General features: G+C 41.8%; 1 protein-coding gene across 1 annotated transcript; it reads left to right on the top strand.

Annotated features, from left to right (window-relative positions):
• Window positions 1-586: 586 nt before the first annotated feature.
• On the top strand, window positions 587-5,963 carry LOC127304105 (uncharacterized). The gene is made up of 2 exons (XM_051334815.1): window positions 587-1,053; window positions 4,698-5,963. The coding sequence occupies exons 1-2, from the start codon at window positions 807-809 to the stop codon at window positions 4,820-4,822; spliced, it is 372 nt and encodes a 123-aa protein (XP_051190775.1). The 5' UTR covers window positions 587-806; the 3' UTR covers window positions 4,823-5,963.
• The last annotated feature ends 12,761 nt before the right edge of the window (window positions 5,964-18,724 follow it).

Here is an 18,724-nt window from a genome sequence, read left to right as displayed (position 1 = left end):
AAGATAGCTGCATGTTTATCCTGAAACTCATTTTGTTCTTCGCAAATCATGTTTGTTAGAGTGAAATAAGCATTCTTATTTTACACACAAGGAAATCGATATATTTATTATAGAATCATAATTTTCTTTTGGAGAAATGCGCTAGCCATCGCAGAAACAATGAATAGGTATAATTGTTTACACAATTAGAAGGTACATTTATTAAAAAAATATCAAATAATCATTTTGGAAAATCTGATAGGCATCACACAAAAAAATTGTTGGGATTTATTAACAGAATTTAAGAATCAGTGCAAGAAAATTTATCAATGGATTTAGAATGGTTTATCATATCTGAAATTATAATTTGATTTTAACATTTGAAACACATACACGTAATATACACAAATTACACGCGGACCCTATCCTTTTCTCACACACGGTGATCCGGAGACACGCATCAGCATCACAGTCTCACACACACGAATGGTTGTTTTCTGATACATTGGACTATAGGTCTATAGCACACTACATTCAAAAGAAGGGCACTATCCGCCTGTATAGATAGGCCCCTTAAAAAGAATAGAAAGACCAAACAACCCAGGAGCAATCCTTTGCCAAACCGCGACACAAACACATAGCACTCCTGGTTCCGACATCTGTTTGCCAAAAAAAAGTCACCTCTGTTCCCCTTTCTCCTTCCTCTCTCCTGAGGCTACTGCCCCCGAGTCTGCTCCTCGATTCCGTCCGCCGGAGCTGCCAATCGACACAGGCGAGCACAAAATCGTACTCTCTGTAGCTTGCACCACAGATTCATTCCCGCCAACATGGCCTTCTGCCTTTACTCGCAGCCTATGTGCCCCTGTATGCCCTGCGCCCGTTGCTCAGAGGAAAGCAGTCACACATCGGCGGCGGCGGCAGGTGGGCAGAAGCTGAGGGGCAACGGAGCCAGATTTGGAGCTCGATCTGCCATCATGGCATCCTCAGTGATGGTAACCTGCCATCCGTCGGCCATGGAGTCGTTGACTGCCCGACTCCCTAGGCGCAGTGGTTGCAGCAGGCTTGCACTTGCAGGTACACCACCCCGCTTGCACTTCTAACTTTTAGTTTTCTTAGATGGCGCTTCTAACTTCTTTATTATGTGCTTGATCTATCATCCATTGGTCCCGAATGTATGTGTTCATGTGCTGCCCCTTTCTTTGCATTTTCTAAATGTTAGGGTATGATTAATTACTTGTAGCTACCTGCTTGGTGTACGCTTTATTCAGTAGTTGAGAAAAGGGCTAGATGGGTTGTGTGATGCGCATGAGGGTGGACATCATGGTCTGCTTGCATATAGAACTGTAGATCATACACATCAATGCCATTGTTATTAAAAACCTATGAACTGTAAGTCCATTGATGAATGCTTTTAGTACTCATTCTCATCACTTGGTAACACTTGAACAACTAAGCAAGTGCTCTGTTCGGATCTTGAAATTAACTAACAAAAAATGGCAAGAATCTGCTAGAACTGACATTTTCTGATCCTTAATGCCAAAAGTCCAGAACAACAATTCTTATCTATGCAATAGCATAGATTTAGAAAAACCTGGTGACTGTCTGTGCTATTATTTTTGAGTGTCCAATATCTTGTCTAGATTTGTAAAAAGAACAAAGAGGTAAAATCAGGCAGGAAGCTTTGCACACAGAACAAAATATGACATTAGTTCACATTTGTACGGGAAATATAGGTGTTGTGATAGAGAACTATGTTAGCTTCGATACCTATGGAGGAAGATATTATTGAAGTGAAATATCACTAGCATGTGTGGTGCCTATTTAGCCTAGTTCCACTTTCTTCAAAATTTTCTTTTATGTCATAATGTATGTGCTCCTGATGGTTCCAATCAATCGTATATCATGACTGAAACGGAAATCTTAACTTGAGTATCTTTGGTACTGCATGCTGTAAAGTATTGTGTAGGTACATGGCTATTTTCCCACTTCTTGTTTCGTATTCGGGGCACAATTAATTAAGAACTATGGCTAAGAGTAGCTGACTAAATGATGTCGTGCGTGTCAGGAGCCGTGTAGCACCGTGACCAGGCAAAGCCAGTCGGAAGGGAATAAATAAATAAATAAATAAATAAAAGCCATGCATCTATGTGTCGCCAATGCTTAGTTTCCACCGTGAAAGGAGGAAAAGCAAGGTCACCAAACAATCTGATGTCCCCATAATTATGAAGTTCCACTACTTCTGTGAATTCTAAGAACACATGGAAACAAAAATTTCAAAACTTGATTATTGGAAAAAAAATCTTGAGCTTTTATGTAGATAGGTAATGTAGTCTAACTGGGTGAACAGACCAAAGTCCCTAGAAAATATTATATAATGGACTAATGGAAGCTTAAATGGGCACAAACTGCATTGTTCAGTTAGCAAGTCAATGGTAGGTAATTATGCTGCAAGAAAAAAATGCACCTTCTTTGACTTCATATCATTTAAGTTCAACGCAATTTCTTCGAGCATAGACAGTGGTTAGATGTGAACTCGTGAAAAGTTAACCCCAGGATTAGCCTGGTCAGTACTGAGTAGTATCAAGGAGGCTGACAACCTATGTTATAAATATAATACTTCCTTATATTCAAACATAAATATTACTACACATGAGCAAGACCATCAGATAATTATGAATGGAGCTTCTATATTGGAGACAAATAAAAATTAAAGAGAACTGAAAATGATAGTCAAAAGTAGTCTTTACTGGCCTCTCAACACATGCGATTGGCTTAGATATCAGTTTATCCTTGTATAAAAATGCTCTCTAAAATCCCACTATTAGAAACAGATATATAAAAGGTTATGCTATGACAAATATTAAAAAGGCTGCATACTAAGCATTACCTACATATCGTGTTGCATACTGTTTGCCAGTATTGCAGTATTGCAATACTAAAATTCTCCAATGAAATGGATGCCATGACATGTACTCCTCCCGATCCAGAAAAAGTGTCCGGGTTTTAGTTCATTTCTAGATAAATTTGAACTAAAACTCTAACACTTATTATGGATCAGAGGGAGTAGATCATTTTGGCACTTGATATTGGCAATTTTGATACTGGCAATCATATGTTGGTCTCAAGATTGTTGATGCACATGTATCTGTATCAGCAGCAAAATGAAAGGATACCTTGCAAAATCTCCCTGAAAATCATCTTGTCATCAGTAATTAATCTTGAATGTCTTCTTGTAAATTCATGACACTTCGGCCTATCATTGACCCCATATTTTCCACCGCTGTCGTCTATAATACTATGTTGAAGAATAACAATATCTGAGACAGAAATACATCTAAAACTAACTCTGTATCACCAAAAGATAGGAAATCCACACAAAAATATTAGTGGCATCTTAATTGACTGGCAGCAACTGCTAACATGATTTGAGTCAAGAAACTAATAATAGCATGCTTTTGCAGCTTGTAGCAATGGGCTACAAAAAAAGAATTCACTGCTCACTGAAAACGCACAATTAAGTTGTAGGGTTCCCACTTTGGAAATCCAAAGGTCTCTTAATACAAAGATACTATCTTTGCTTACATTACGTGATATTTGAAGAATAAGGAACTAATTACCTTTCTAGAGCCGCTTAAGTCATTAGTGAATGAAAATTTTGTGAGAGAAGAAGCTCTATAGGGGCACAAAATTACAGAAGATAACACAATGGTTTCTATAAATAAACCAAATCAAACAAATCTCAACCATCTGACGATAAATGATTCAGTGTGAAACTTAACTATACAACTTAGCATCTAACCTTGCTGTTAGGGTTGGGGTTCAACGATTTATGTGTATTCTTCTGTGAAAGAACGGTTGGAATAAATAACCTCAACTGTACATGATACACATTCCACCAATTTCTCAAGTTCAACATAGTACAGAGAAAGATTAGAACCATGAATCCTCTTGGCGAACCGACCACAAATGAACAAAGTAGTGAAACCCACAACTATATTATTAATAATACATATAAGCTCATATAACTATTTTATTAGTAGTACATATAAGCTTGAACTGGCATATATCCTTTTTCCTATAAACAGGGGGAAAATTCAAAGTAATACCCATGATAGACTGGAATAACATGTACGATAGCATCCCAGTGACAAAGATGAATTACATCAACACATAGCTAGCATTTAATAAGAATTGCCAATTTTCAAAAAAGAATGTTTTATATCAAGCAGAGGAACTACCTGCATGAAATTTGCAGAGAATTATCCAACATACAGTATAAGGTATGTGACCATGGCACCCTAACCCCACCTCTTTGCTTTTTCAACAGTTTCCGTTCCTGCTTGCTCTTATGGAGGGTCAACACTTTCTCTTTCTTTCTTGTATAATTTGTTCACTTGCATGGAGGCCCAGAAAGGATATTTAGGTTTGGAAAAATAAAGAAAATATGTTGTACTTTACAGCATGAATAAGAGTTGTTGATTTACCACTCAGACCACGAGGTCACCAAGGAGAAGGGAGAGTAGCTAGCTTTTCATGTAAGAACCAATGGTTTGGTTGGTTGCTGGTTACGCCCTGCTCCTTTGTAAACAAATCGTTTTGGCCTTCTGAATAAGCTGATTCTAAAGAATTTTCATATCATATGAAATAAAGACTCTAATTTACAAAAAAAATGCCCAGAAGCTCATATGTCCCTGTTTTTTTCTTTCTTATTTGTACAGGGACCGGGAAAGACGCAAGAAAATGGCAGCTTACTGAATCGTTGCTGAAAGAGAAGATGAAGCCGGACCTCCTTAGCTGGCCACTGCTGCCTCCAACTTATGGGCGGGTGTCGGAGGTCGTGTAGTGATGCGCTAAGGTGTTGCCTATGGCCAAGTCGATGCGGATGGCCGTGTGGGATATCTCCCCATGGCGCCCTCCATGAGTGTGAGATTGCCGGCGGCACTGTGCGAGGAGCCCTGCACGGGGCCCAGGTCCTCGCCGAAGTGGCTGAGGCGCACTTACAACAGAGGCAGGGATCATAGCGGCGCACAGCGACCGCTCCATCGGCGACGATGCACACACCCTTTCTCCGCTTAAATCCACCAGAAAACACCTGGAAGAGGAGGGCGCCGAGGCCTCCACCGCGCCGCCATCTGCCTAGGGAAGGAGAGGATAGCCCCGAGCCCTTCCTCCATGGCGGCTGTAGAGGAAGACGCCGAGGGCCCCGTTGTGCCGCCATCTGCCTCGAGAAGAAGAGGAGAACCCCGAGCTCATCCTCCATAGCGGCTCAAGAGGAGGGTGCCGAGGTCCCCACCGGGCCGACATCTGCCTTGGGAAGGAGAGGAGAGCCTCGAGCTCTTCCTCCACGATGGTTGAAGAGGAGGGCACCAGGTCCCCACCGCGCCACCATCTGCCCCGGGAAAGAGAGGAGAGCCCCGAGCTCTTCCTCCATGCCGGAGGCCGCCTCGGTAGGTGGCATGGTGGCCAGAGAGGGAGAAGAGCACGCCGACAATAGGGAAGGATGTGAGGAAGAAAATTGGGGCAAAACGACCGCTAGAATTGTTCGATGGTGGGGATCGTGGGGCGCCGCTTTGACCGAATCAACCAGAAGGCAATGGATGTAACCAGGAGCGATCCATGAAAAGAGGAATGAGAGAGGCAATAACCGGTAGCCGGTTTCCTATCCATCCAAGGAAATAAATGATGCAAAAAGATTACCTGAGTGGATCACGGAAGGGGCAAAATAAATAGGTACGTGTCAACCAATAACAGGAGGAAAGAGTGATAAATAGCACATCTACAGTGCCTCAAAATAAATAGGTACGTGTCAACCAATAACAGGAGGAAAGAGTGATAAATAGCACATCTACAGTGCCTCAGTTGTGCAGATTGCGTGAAATCAGCTGCCCTTTATATAGTGTATGTATGCAAGTAACTAATTTTTTTGTGTTTTTGATATGGCAAACAAGATAGCAAATAAAGTAAAACTAGCAACTAATTTTTTTTGTATTTTGATATAATGCAGCAAACAAAGTAGTAAATAAAATAAAGCAAGACAAAAACAAAGTAAAGAGATTGCGATGTGGAGACTCCCCTTGCAGCGTGTCTTGATCTTCCCGGCAACGGCGCCAGAAAAAGAGCTTGATATGCGTACAGCACGCGTCCGTTGGGAACCCCAAGAGGAAGGTGTGATGCGTACAGCGGCAAGTTTTCCCTCAGTAAGAAACCAAGGTTTATCGAACCAGTAGGAGCCAAGAAGCACGTTGAAGGTTGATGGCGGCGAGATGTAGTGCGGCGCAACACCAGGGATTCCGGTGCCAACGTGGAACCTGCACAACACAACCAAAGTACTTTGCCCCAACGAAACAGTGAGGTTGTCAATCTCACCGGCTTGCTGTAACAAAGGATTAGATGTATAGTGTGGATGATGATTGTTTGCAGAGAACAGTAGAACAAGTATTGCAGTAGATTGTATTCGATATAAAAGAATGGACCGGGGTCCACAGTTCACTAGAGGTGTCTCTCCCATAAGATAAATAGCATGTTGGGTGAACAAATTACACTTGGGAAATTGACAAATAGAGAGGGCATGACAATGCACATACATGATATGATGAGTATAGTGAGATTTAATTGGGCATTACGACAAAGTACATAGAACGCTATCCAGCATGCATTTATGCCTAAAAAGTCCACCTTCAGGTTATCATCCGAACCCCTTCCAGTATTAAGTTGCAAACAACAGACAATTGCATTAAGTATGGTGCGTAATGTAATCAATAACTACATCCTCGGAAATAGCATCGATGTTTTATCCCTAGTGGCAACAGCACATCCACAACCTTAGAACTTTACATCGTCATCCCCGGATTTAATGGAGGCATGAACCCACTATCGAGCATAAATACTCCCTCTTGGAGTTAAGAGTAAAAACTTGGCCAGAGCCTCTACTAATAATGGAGAGCATGCAAGATCATAAACAACACATAGGTAATAGATTGATAATCAACATAACATAGTATTCTCTATCCATCGGATCCCAACAAACACGACATATAGCATTACAGATAGATGATCTTGATCATGTTAGGCAGCTCACAAGATCCGACAATGAAGCACATAAGGAGAAGACAACCATCTAGCTACTGCTATGGACCCATAGTCCAGGGGTGAACTACTCACTCATCACTCCGGAGGCGACCATGGCGGTGAAGAGTCCTCCGGGAGATGATTCCCCTCTCCGGCAGGGTGCCGGAGGCGATCTCCTGAATCCCCCGAGATGGGATTGGCGGCGGCGGCGTCTCTGGAAGGTTTTCCGTATCGGGGCTCTCGATGCTTTGGGGGTTTCGCGATGAAGACTATATGTAGGCGGAAGGGCAGGTCGGGGGCCACACGGGGGCCCCACACGCTAGGGCCGCGCGGCCCCCTTCCGGGCCGCGCCGCCCTGGTGTGGCGGCGCCCGTGGCCCCACTTCGTCTTCCCTTCGGTCTTCCGGAAGCTTCGTGGCAAAATAGGCCCCCGGGCGTTGATTTCGTCCAATTCCGAGAATATTTCCTTACTAGGATTTACGAAACCAAAAACAGCAGAACAAAGAATCGGCTCTTCGGCATCTCGTTAATAGGTTAGTGCCGGAAAATGCATAAATATGACATAAAGTATGCATAAAACATGTAGATATCATCAATAATGTGGCATGGAACATAAGAAATTATCGATACGTCGGAGACGTATCAAAGTGCGATTGAGCTCAGGAGGCTTTGGTTGCAATTGAGGATTTTGGGGAGAGAGAGCAGAGATGCGGCCCAGCGAAGGGGAGAACAGAGGAGGAAAATGGTCCTTTATAGAAAGTTTGCGAATCGACGCACCGTTGGATGCACCAATAATGGATTAGATGTTCTACACGTGGCTTACAAGGGTAAATACATATTTTCAAGGGGATGGAACTGGACAGGCGCTACAGTGCGCGTGCCAGAAAAAGTGGAGGACGTGTGCCCCCACTTGCGCAACGTGTCAAACTGCCGCAGATTTTGGGTCCACCAGTCAGTGACAGGATAGAACTCGTGTTTTCCAGATATAGAGGTCGTGGCTAACGTCAGAATTGATGTCACTTTAACATAGGAAATTCTCGACAGCGGTGATATGAAGACCGATGACAAAATATAAGTGATGATAATTTCGAGAGCTTTTGGTCAAATACAAGTTTTTGATCAAATGCTCGGGGGCTACTTTAGAAAAAGGAAACTTCGAGTATGGAAAAATAGAAAAGGCGAGAGCCTATGATCAACTGCAAGCATTTGCCCATAGCCTCGGGGGCTACTCCCATCGGGAGCGCTGGTCGCGCACCCGAGAAAGATAAAAGAACTCCAAAGAACTCAATATAGCGACAAAAGGCGTTAACATGTTGAGCCTACAACCAAATACAAGTCCTTGGCTGTAGCCTCGGGGGCTACTCCCATCGGGAACGCTGTTCACGTATCCCGATGAAATTATAAAGAGAATGATGAACATATTTCGAGTTATACAAATAACTCTTCATATACTCCCATCGGGAAGGCAAAATAAGTCATCCATTGACTCGATTAAATGTGCTATTCCAACAGCCGAAAAAGCACTCGACAATATATTCTCAGAGCGCCTCAGTCGTGAATAATCTTCGAATGCCGCAAAACTCTGCGAAGGTAAGTCCCCGGATCCGTTCTGAGCGGCGTGGCACCGTCTCTGACGATGGCTTGCTACTTTTTTCCGTATCAACAGATACGAAGAAAAATCCTAACGGACGCGTTAGGTACCCGATAAAACATGACTGGAACTCGGCATATGGTAAGACCTTAAGCTAGCGGAACTGATACGTCTCCAACGTATCGATAATTTCTTATGTTCCATGCTTGTTTTATGACAATACCTACATGTTTTATACACACTTTATGTCATAATTATGCATTTTCCGGCACTAACCTATTAACGAGATGCCGAAGTGCCAGTTCCTGTTTTCTGCTGTTTTTGGTTTCAGAAATCCTAGTAAGGAAATATTCTCGGAATTGGACGAAATCAACGCCCAGCATCTTATAATTCCACGAAGCTTCCAGAACACCCGAGAGGGACCAGAGGAGGGCCACAGGGGGCCCACACATTTGCCCGGCGCGGCCAGAGGGGGGGCCGCGCCCCCCTATTGTGTGGCGGCCCCCGTAACCCTTCCGACTCCGCCTCTTCGCCTATAAGAAGCCCTCTGACCTAAATCTTCGATACGAATAAGCCACGGTACGAGAAACCTTCCAGAGCCGCCGCCGTCGTGAAGCCAAGATCTGGGGGACAGGAGTCTCTGTTCCGGCACGCTGCCGGGACGGGGAAGTGCCCCCGGAAGGCATCTCTATCGACACCACCGCCATCTTCATCACCGCTGGTGTCTCCCATGAGGAGGGAGTAGTTCTCCATCGAGGCTAAGGGCTGTACCGATAGCTATGTGGTTAATCTCTCTCCTATGTACTTCAATACAATGATCTCATGAGCTGCCTTACATGATTGAGATTCATATGATGAGCTTTGTATCACTATTAATCTATGTGCTACTCTAGTGATGTTATTAAAGTACTCTATTCCTCCTCCATGATGTAATGGTGACAGTGTGTGCATCATGTAGTACTTGGCGTAGTTTATGATTGTGATCTCTTGTAGATTATGAAGTTAACTATTACTATGATGGTATTGATGTGATCTATTCCTCCTTTCATAGTATGATGGTGACAGTGTGCATGCTATGTTAGTACTTGGTATAATTGCGTTGGTCTATCATGCACTCTAAGGTTATTTAAATATGAACATCGAATGTTGTGGAGCTTGTTAACTCCGGCATTGAGGTGCTCTTGTAGCCCTACATAATTAGTGGTGTTCATCATCCAACAAAAGAGTGTAGAGTGGTTTTATTATGTGATCAATTTTGAGAGAGTCCACTAGTGAAAGTATGATCCCTAGGCCTTGTTTCTGAATAGAAAAGCTACACCACAAAGATTCCTATCTCCCACGTCAACTGCACGCCAGCAAGCATTTTCTGGCGCCGTTGTCACTGTTTGTTTACTGTTCCACTGCATGTTTACTCGCTGCCATATTTTATTCAGATTGCTATTACCACTCATATTCATCCATACCACTTGTATTTCACTATCTCTTCGCCGAACTAGTGCACCTATACATCTGACAAGTGTATTGGGTGTGTTGGGGACACAAGAGACTTCTTGCATTGTGATCGCAGGGTTGCTTGAGAGGGATATCTTTGACCTCTTCCTCCCTGAGTTCGATAAACCTTGGGTGATTGATACGTCTCTGACGTATCGATAATTTCTTATGTTCCATGCCACATTATTGATGATATCTACATGTTTTATGCATACTTTATGTCATATTTATGCATTTTCCGGAACTAACCTATTGACGAGATGCCGAAGGGCCAGTTGCTGTTTTCTGTTGTTTTTGGTTTCAGAAATCCTAGTAAGGAAATATTCTCGGAATTGGACAAAATCAACGCCCAGCATCTTAGAATCCCCGGAAGCATCCAGAACACCCAAGAGTCGCCAGAGTGGACCCACAGGGGGCCCAGATGATAGGCCGGCGCGGCCCAGGCCCTGGCCGCGCCGCCCTATGGTGTCGTCGCCTCGTTGACCTTCTGACGCCGCCTCTTCGCCTATTTAAGGGTCCTCGACCTAAAACTTCGATACGGAAAAGCCACGGTACGAAAAACCATCCAGAGCCGCCGCCATCGCGAAGCCAAGATCTGGGGGACAGGAGTCTCTGTTCCGCCACGCCGCCGGGACGGGGAAGTGCCCCCGGAAGGCTTCTCCATCGACACCGGCTGCCATCTCCACCGCCATCTTCATCAACGCTGCTGTCTCCCATGAGGAGGGAGTAGTTCTCCATCGAGGCTCGGGGCTGTACCGGTAGCTATGTGGTTCATCTCTCTCCTATGTACTTCAATACAATAATCTCATGAGCTGCCTTACATGATTGAGATTCATATGATGATGCTTGTAATCTAGATGTCGTTATGCTAGTCAAGTGGGTTTTACTTATGTGATCTCCGGAGACTCCTTGTCCCACGTGTGTAAAGGTGACAGTGTGTGCACCGTGTGGGTCTCTTAGGCTATATTTCACAGAATACTTATTCACTGTTATGAATGGCATAGTGAAGTGCTTATTTATATCTCTTTATGATTGCAATGTGTTTTGTATCACAATATATCTGCATGCTACTCTAGTGATGTTATTAAAGTAGTTTTATTCCTCCTGCACGGTGTAATGGTGACAGTGTGTGCATCCGTGTTAGTACTTGGCGTAGGCTATGATTATGATCTCTTGTAGATTATGAAGTTAACTATTGCTATGATGGTATTGATGTGATCTATGCCTCCTTTCGTAGCGTGAAGGTGACAGTGTGCATGCTACGTTAGTACTTGGTTTAGTTGTGTTGATCTATCTTACACTCTAAGGTTATTTAAATATGAATATTGAATATTGTGGAGCTTGTTAACTCCGGCATTGAGGGTTCGTGTAATCCTACACAGTTAGTGGTGTTCATCATCCAACAAGAGAGTGTAGAGTATGCATTTATCTATTACATTATGTGATCAAAGTTGAGAGTGTCCACTAGTGAAAGTCTAATCCCTAGGCCTTGTTCCTAAATACTTCTATCGCTGCTTGTTTACTTGTTTTACTTTGCGTTACTACGCTGCGTTACTACTGCTTGTTTACTGTCCTGGGCAAAGCACTTTTCTGGTGCCGTTGCTACTGCTCATACTTATTCATACCACCTGTATTTCACTATCTCTTCGCCGAACTAGTGCACCTATTAGGTGTGTTGGGGACACAAGAGACTTCTTTCTTTGTGGTTGCAGGGTTGCATGAGAGGGATATCTTTGACCTCTTCCTCCCTGAGTTCGATAAACCTTGGGTGATCCACTTAAGGGAAAACTTGCTGCTGTTCTACAAACCTCTGCTCTTGGAGGCCCAACACTGTCTACAGGAAAAGGAGGGGGCGTAGACATCAAGCTATTTTCTGGCGCCGTTCTTGCAGGTAGGTAAGGTAATAGGCACTCATACTCCGGTTCCAGTAACAATGCATTTTCTCGGCGCCATTGTGTTTGTGCTCGAAGCTATTTCCTTTAGATCCTGCAATTGCAACTTTTTATTTCTTGTTTACACTAGTTAGGCATAATGGAAAACAACAAAAATATGAGAGATCTTTATGAACTTTATCTTGAATTAGGACATGATGTGTTTGAAGAGAGAATTAAAAAACCCATGGAACTTTATATGCATGCTAATGGGAATGTTATTAATATGAATGCTTTGAACACTATTGTTGCTAATGCTATGGAAAATTCTAAGCTTAGGGAAGCTGGTTTTGATGAGCATGATCTTTTTAGTCCCCCAAGAATTGAGGAGAAAATTTTCTTTGATGATACTTTGCCTCCTATTTATGATGACTATAATGATAGTAGTCTTTTGTTGCCACCTGTTATGGAGGATAAATTTGATTATGATTACAATATACCTCCTATATTTGATGACGAGAATAATAATGATAGCTACTTTGTTGAATTTGCTCACACTACAACTAATAAAATTGATTATGCTTATGTGGAGAGTAATAATTTTATGCATGAGACTCATGATAAGAATGCTTTATGTGATAGTTATATTGTTGAGTTTGCTCATGTTGCTACTGAAAGTTATTATGAGAGAGGAAAATATGGGTTTAGAAATTTTCATGTTACTAAAACACATCTCTATGTGCTGAAATTTTTGAAGCTACACTTGTTTTATCTTCCTATGCTTGTCACTTTGCTCTTCATGAACTTGTTTATTCACAAGATTCCTTTTCATAGGAAGCATGTTAGGCTTAAATTTGTTTTGAATTTGCCTCTTGATGCTCTCTTTTGCTTCAAATACTATTTCTTGCGAGTGCATCATTAAAACTGCTGAGCCCATCTTAATGGCTATAAAGAAAGAACTTTTTGGGAGATAACCCATGTGTTATTTTGCTACAGTACTTTGTTTTTATTTTGTGTCTTGGAAGTTGTTTACTACTGTAGCAACCTCTCCTTATCTTAGTTTTGTGTTTTGTTGTGCCAAGTAAAGTCGTTGATAGTAAGGTTCATACTAGATTTGGATTACTGCGCAGAAACAGATTTCTTTGCTGTCACGAATCTGGGCAAAATTCTCTGTAGGTAACTCAAAAAATTATGCCAATTTACGTGAGTGATCCTAAGATATGTACGCAACTTTCATTCAATTTGAGCATTTTCATTTGAGCAAGTCTGGTGCCTCAATAAAATTCGTCAATACGAACTGTTCTGTTTTTGACAGATTCTACCTTTTATTTCGCATTGCCAGTTTTGTTATGTTCGATGGATTTTTCGATTCCATTGACTTTCAGTAGCTTTGTGCAATGTCCAGAAGTGTTAAGAATGATTATGTCACCTCTGAACATGTATATTTTGATTGTGCACTAACCCTCTAATGAGTTGTCCTAAGTTTGGTGTGGAGGAAGTTTTCAAGGATCAAGAGAGGGAGATGATACAACATGATCAAGAAGAGTGAAAGCTCTAAGCTTGGGGATGCCCCGGTGGTTCACCCCTGCATATATCAAGAAGACTCAAGCGTCTAAGCTTGGGGATGCCCAAGGCATCCCCTTCTTCATCGACAACATTATCAGGTTCCTCCCCTGAAACTATATTTTTATTCCATCACATCTTATGTGCTTTGCTTGGAGCGTCGGTTTGTTTTTGTTTTTGTTTTGTTTGAATAAAATGGATCCTAGCATTCACTTTGTGGGAGAGAGACACGCTCCGCTGTAGCATATGGACAAGTATGTCCTTAGGCTCTACTCATAATATTCATGGTGAAGTTTCTTCTTCGTTAAATTGTTATATGGTTGGAATTGGAAAATGATACATGTAGTAATTGCTATAATGTCTTGGATAATGTGATACTTGGAAATTGTTGTGCTCATGTTTAAGCTCTTGCATCATATACTTTGTACCTATTAATGAAGAAATACATAGAGCATGCTAAAATTTGGTTTGCATATTTGGTCTCTCTAAGGTCTAGATAATTTCTAGTATTGAGTTTGAACAACAAGGAAGATGGTGTAGAGTCTTATAATGTTTTCAATATGTCTTTTATGTGAGTTTTGCTGCACCGGTTCATCCTTGTGTTTGTTTCAAATAGCCTTGCTAGCCTAAACCTTGTATCAAGAGGGAATACTTCTCATGCATCCAAAATACTTGAGCCAACCACTATGCCATTTGTGTCCACCATACCTACCTACTACATGGTATCTCTCCGCCATTCCAAAGTAAATTTCTTGAGTGCTACCTTTAAACAATTCAAAATTTATCACCTCTGATTTGTGTCAATGTTTTATAGCTCATGAGGAAGTATGTGGTGTTTATCTTTCAATCTTGTTGGGCAACTTTCACCAATGGACTAGTGGCTTCATCCGCTTATCCAATAATTTTGCAAAAAGAGCTGGCAATGGGATTCCCAGTCCCAAATTAATTAACAAAAATAGACACTCCTCCATGGTATGTGATTGTTGGACGGCACCCGAAGGATTCGGTTAGCCATGGCTTGTGTAAGCAAAGGTTGGGAGCAGTGTCATCATAATAAAACTAAAATAAAAAGGCACTCCTTCATGGTATGAGATTGTTGGCAGGCACCCGAGGATTCGGTTAGCCATGGTTTGTGAAAGAAAGGTTGGAAGGAGTGCCACCCAAAAATAAAATAAAATGGGAGCCGCTCTTTGAAGGTTTGTCTGGCAAGGGGGTTAGAGTACCCGCTACCATTCGTTGACAACAACATACACCTCTCAAAACTTTATTTTTATGCTCTCTTTATGTTTTCAAAATAAAAGCTCTAGCACAAATATAGCAATCGATGCTTTCCTCTTTGAAGGACCATTCTTTTACTTTTATTGTTGAGTCAGTTCACCTATCTCTCTCCACCTCAAGAAGCAAACATTTGTGTGAACTGTGCATTGATTCCTACATACTTGCATATTGCATTTGTTATATTGCTTTGCATTGACAACTATCCATGAGATATACATGTTACAAGTTGAAAGCAACCGCTGAAACTTAATCTTCCATTGTGTTGCTTCAATGCCTTTACTATGAATTTATTGCTTTATGAGTTAACTCTTATGCATAACTTATTGATGCTTGTCTTGAAGTACTATTCATGAAAAGTCTTTGCTATATGATTCATTTGTCTACTCATGTCATTTACCATTGCTTTGATCGCTGCATTCATTACATATGCTTACAATAGTATGATCAAGGTTATGATGGCATGTCACTCCAGAAATTATCTTTGTTATCGTTTACCTGCTCGGGACGAGCAGAAACTAAGCTTGGGGATGCTGATACGTCTCTGACGTATCGATAATTTCTTATGTTCCATGCCACATTATTGATGATATCTACATGTTTTATGCATACTTTATGTCATATTTATGCATTTTCTGGAACTAACCTATTGACGAGATGCCGAAGGGCAGTTCTTTGTTCTGCTGTTTTTGGTTTCAGAAATCCTAGTAAGGAAATATTCTCGGAATTGGACGAAATCAACGCCCAGCATCTTAGAATCCCCGGAAGCATCCAGAACACCCGAGAGTCGCCAGAGTGGACCCACAGGGGGCCCAGATGATAGGCCGGCGCGGCCCAGGCCCTGGCCGCGCCGCCCTATGGTGTCGTCGCCTCGTTGACCTTCTGACGCCGCCTCTTCGCCTATTTAAGGGTCCTCGACCTAAAACTTCGATACGGAAAAGCCACGGTACGAGAAACCATCCAGAGCCGCCGCCATCGCGAAGCCAAGATCTGGGGGACAGGAGTCTCTGTTCTGGCACGCCGCCGGGACGGGGAAGTGCCCCCGGAAGGCTTCTCCATCGACACCGCTGCCATCTCCACCGCCATCTTCATCAACGCTGCTGTCTCCCATGAGGAGGGAGTAGTTCTCCATCGAGGCTCGGGGCTGTACCGGTAGCTATGTGGTTCATCTCTCTCCTATGTACTTCAATACAATAATCTCATGAGCTGCCTTACATGATTGAGATTCATATGATGATGCTTGTAATCTAGATGTCGTTATGCTAGTCAAGTGGGTTTTACTTATGTGATCTCCGGAGACTCCTTGTCCCACGTGTGTAAAGGTGACAGTGTGTGCACCGTGTGGGTCTCTTAGGCTATATTTCACAGAATACTTATTCACTGTTATGAATGGCATAGTGAAGTGCTCATTTATATCTCTTTATGATTGCAATGTGTTTTGTATCACAATATATCTGCATGCTACTCTAGTGATGTTATTAAAGTAGTTTTATTCCTCCTGCACGGTGTAATGGTGACAGTGTGTGCATCCGTGTTAGTACTTGGCGTAGGCTATGATTATGATCTCTTGTAGATTATGAAGTTAACTATTGCTATGATGGTATTGATGTGATCTATGCCTCCTTTCGTAGCGTGAAGGTGACAGTGTGCATGCTACGTTAGTACTTGGTTTAGTTGTGTTGATCTATCTTACACTCTAAGGTTATTTAAATATGAACATTGAATATTGTGGAGCTTGTTAACTCCGGCATTGAGGGTTCGTGTAATCCTACACAGTTAGTGGTGTTCATCATCCAACAAGAGAGTGTAGAGTATGCATTTATCTATTCTGTTATGTGATCAAAGTTGAGAGTGTCCACTAGTGAAAGTCTAATCCCTAGGCCTTGTTCCTAAATACTTCTATCGCTGCTTGTTTACTGTTTTACTGCGTTACTACTGCTGCGTTACTACTGCTTGTTTACTGTCCTGGGCAAAGCACTTTTCTGGTGCCGTTGCTACTGCTCATACTTATTCATACCACCTGTATTTCACTATCTCTTCGCCGAACTAGTGCACCTATTAGGTGTGTTGGGGACACAAGAGACTTCTTGCTTTGTGGTTGCAGGGTTGCATGAGAGGGATATCTTTGACCTCTTCCTCCCTGAGTTCGATAAACCTTGGGTGATCCACTTAAGGGAAAACTTGCTGCTGTTCTACAAACCTCTGCTCTTGGAGGCCCAACACTGTCTACAGGAAAAGGAGGGGGGCGTAGACATCAGTGATCCACTTAAGGGAAAACTTGTTGCTGTTCTACAAACCTCTGCTCTTGGAGGCCCAACACTGTCTACAGGAAAAGAAGCGTGAGTAGACATCAAGCTATTTTCTGGCGCCGTTGCCGGGGAACTGAAGAAACAAGACTCTACCTCCCTCGTCAACCACGCGCCAGTTATAGACAGTCAAGCTATTTTCTGGCGCCGTTGCCGGGGAGGAAAGGTAAAAGGCATTCACACTCTGGTCCCAGGTAACTAAGTTATTTTCTGGCGCCATTGTAAGTGCTCGAAGCTATTTCCTTTAGATCCTGCAATTGCATCTTTTTGTTTCTTGTTTTACACTAGTTAGGCATAATGGAAAGTAACAGTGAGCTTTTGAAGCTATTTCCTGAGTTAAGACATGGATTGTTTGCTACAAAAATTAAAAAACCAATGGAACATATTAGTATGAACGCTTTGAACACCATTGTTGCTAATGATATGGAAAATTCTAAGCTTGGGGAAGCTGGTTTTGATGAGCATGATATTTTTAGTCCCCCAAGCATGGAGGAGAAAATTTTCTTTGATGATACTTTGCCTCCTATTTATGATGATTATAATGATAGTGGTCTTTTGGTGCCACCTACTATGGAGGATAAATCTAATTATGATTACAATATGCCTCCTATATTTGATGATGAGAATAATAATGATAGCTACTTTGTTGAATTTGCTCCCACTACAATTAATAAGAATGATTATGCTTATGTGGAGAGTAATTATTTTATGCATGAAGCTCATGATAAGAATGTTTCATTTGATAGTTATATTGTTGAGTTTGTTCATGATGCTACTGAAAATCTTTATGAGAGAGGAAAATATGGTTGTAGAAATTTTCATGTTACTAAAACACCTCTCTATATGCTGAAATTTTTGAAGTTACTCGTGTTTTATCTTCCTATGCTTGTCACTTTGCTCTTCATTAACTTATTTATTTACAAGATTCCTTTTCATAGAAAGTGGGTTAGGCTTAAATTTGTTTTGAATTTGCTTTTTGGTGCTCTCTTTTGCTTCAACTATTATTTCTCACGAGTGCATCATTAAAATTACTGAGCCCATCTTAATGGCTATAAAGAAAGCACTTCTTGGGAGATAACCCATGTTTTTATTTTACTACATCAATTTTGTTTTATATTTGAGTCTTGGAAGTTGTTACTACTGTAGCAACCTCTCCTTATCTTTATTTTATTGCATTGTTGTGCCAAGTAAAGTCTTTGATAGTAAGGTTCATACTAGATTTGGATTACTGCGCAGAAACAGATTTCTTGCTGTCACGAATTTGAGCAGTAGTCTCTGTAGGTAACTCAGAAAAATCTGCCAATTTACGTGAGTGATCCTCAGATATGTACGCAACTTTCATTCAATTTGAGCATTTTCATCTGAGCAATTCTAGTGCCTCTAAAAAATTCGTCTTTACGGACTGTTCTGTTTTGACAGATTCCGCCTTTTATTTCGCATTGCCTCTTTTGCTATGTTGAATGGATTTCTTTGTTCCATTAACTTTCAGAAGCTTTGAGCAATGTCCAGAAGTATCAAGAATGATTGTGTCACCTCTGAACATGTGAATTTTTGATTATGCACTAACCCTCTAATGAGTTT

This window comes from Lolium perenne, chromosome 1 (genome assembly GCF_019359855.2).
Source record: "Lolium perenne isolate Kyuss_39 chromosome 1, Kyuss_2.0, whole genome shotgun sequence".
NCBI classification, from domain to species: Eukaryota; Viridiplantae; Streptophyta; class Magnoliopsida; order Poales; family Poaceae; genus Lolium; species Lolium perenne.
The sequence above is the reverse complement of the archived record's forward strand: the minus strand, read 5'-3'. Positions and strand labels throughout refer to the sequence as shown.

What these genes read in the sequence shown, in the direction of transcription:
- LOC127304105 (XM_051334815.1), top strand. Translation starts at nt 807, where the DNA reads ATGGCCTTCTGCCTTTACTCGCAGCCTATGTGCCCCTGTATGCCCTGC. An exon ending in CAGCAGGCTTGCACTTGCAG is followed by an intron (nt 1,054 to 4,697) that starts GTACACCACCCC and finishes TTATTTGTACAG; the next exon opens with GGACCGGGAAAGACGCAAGA.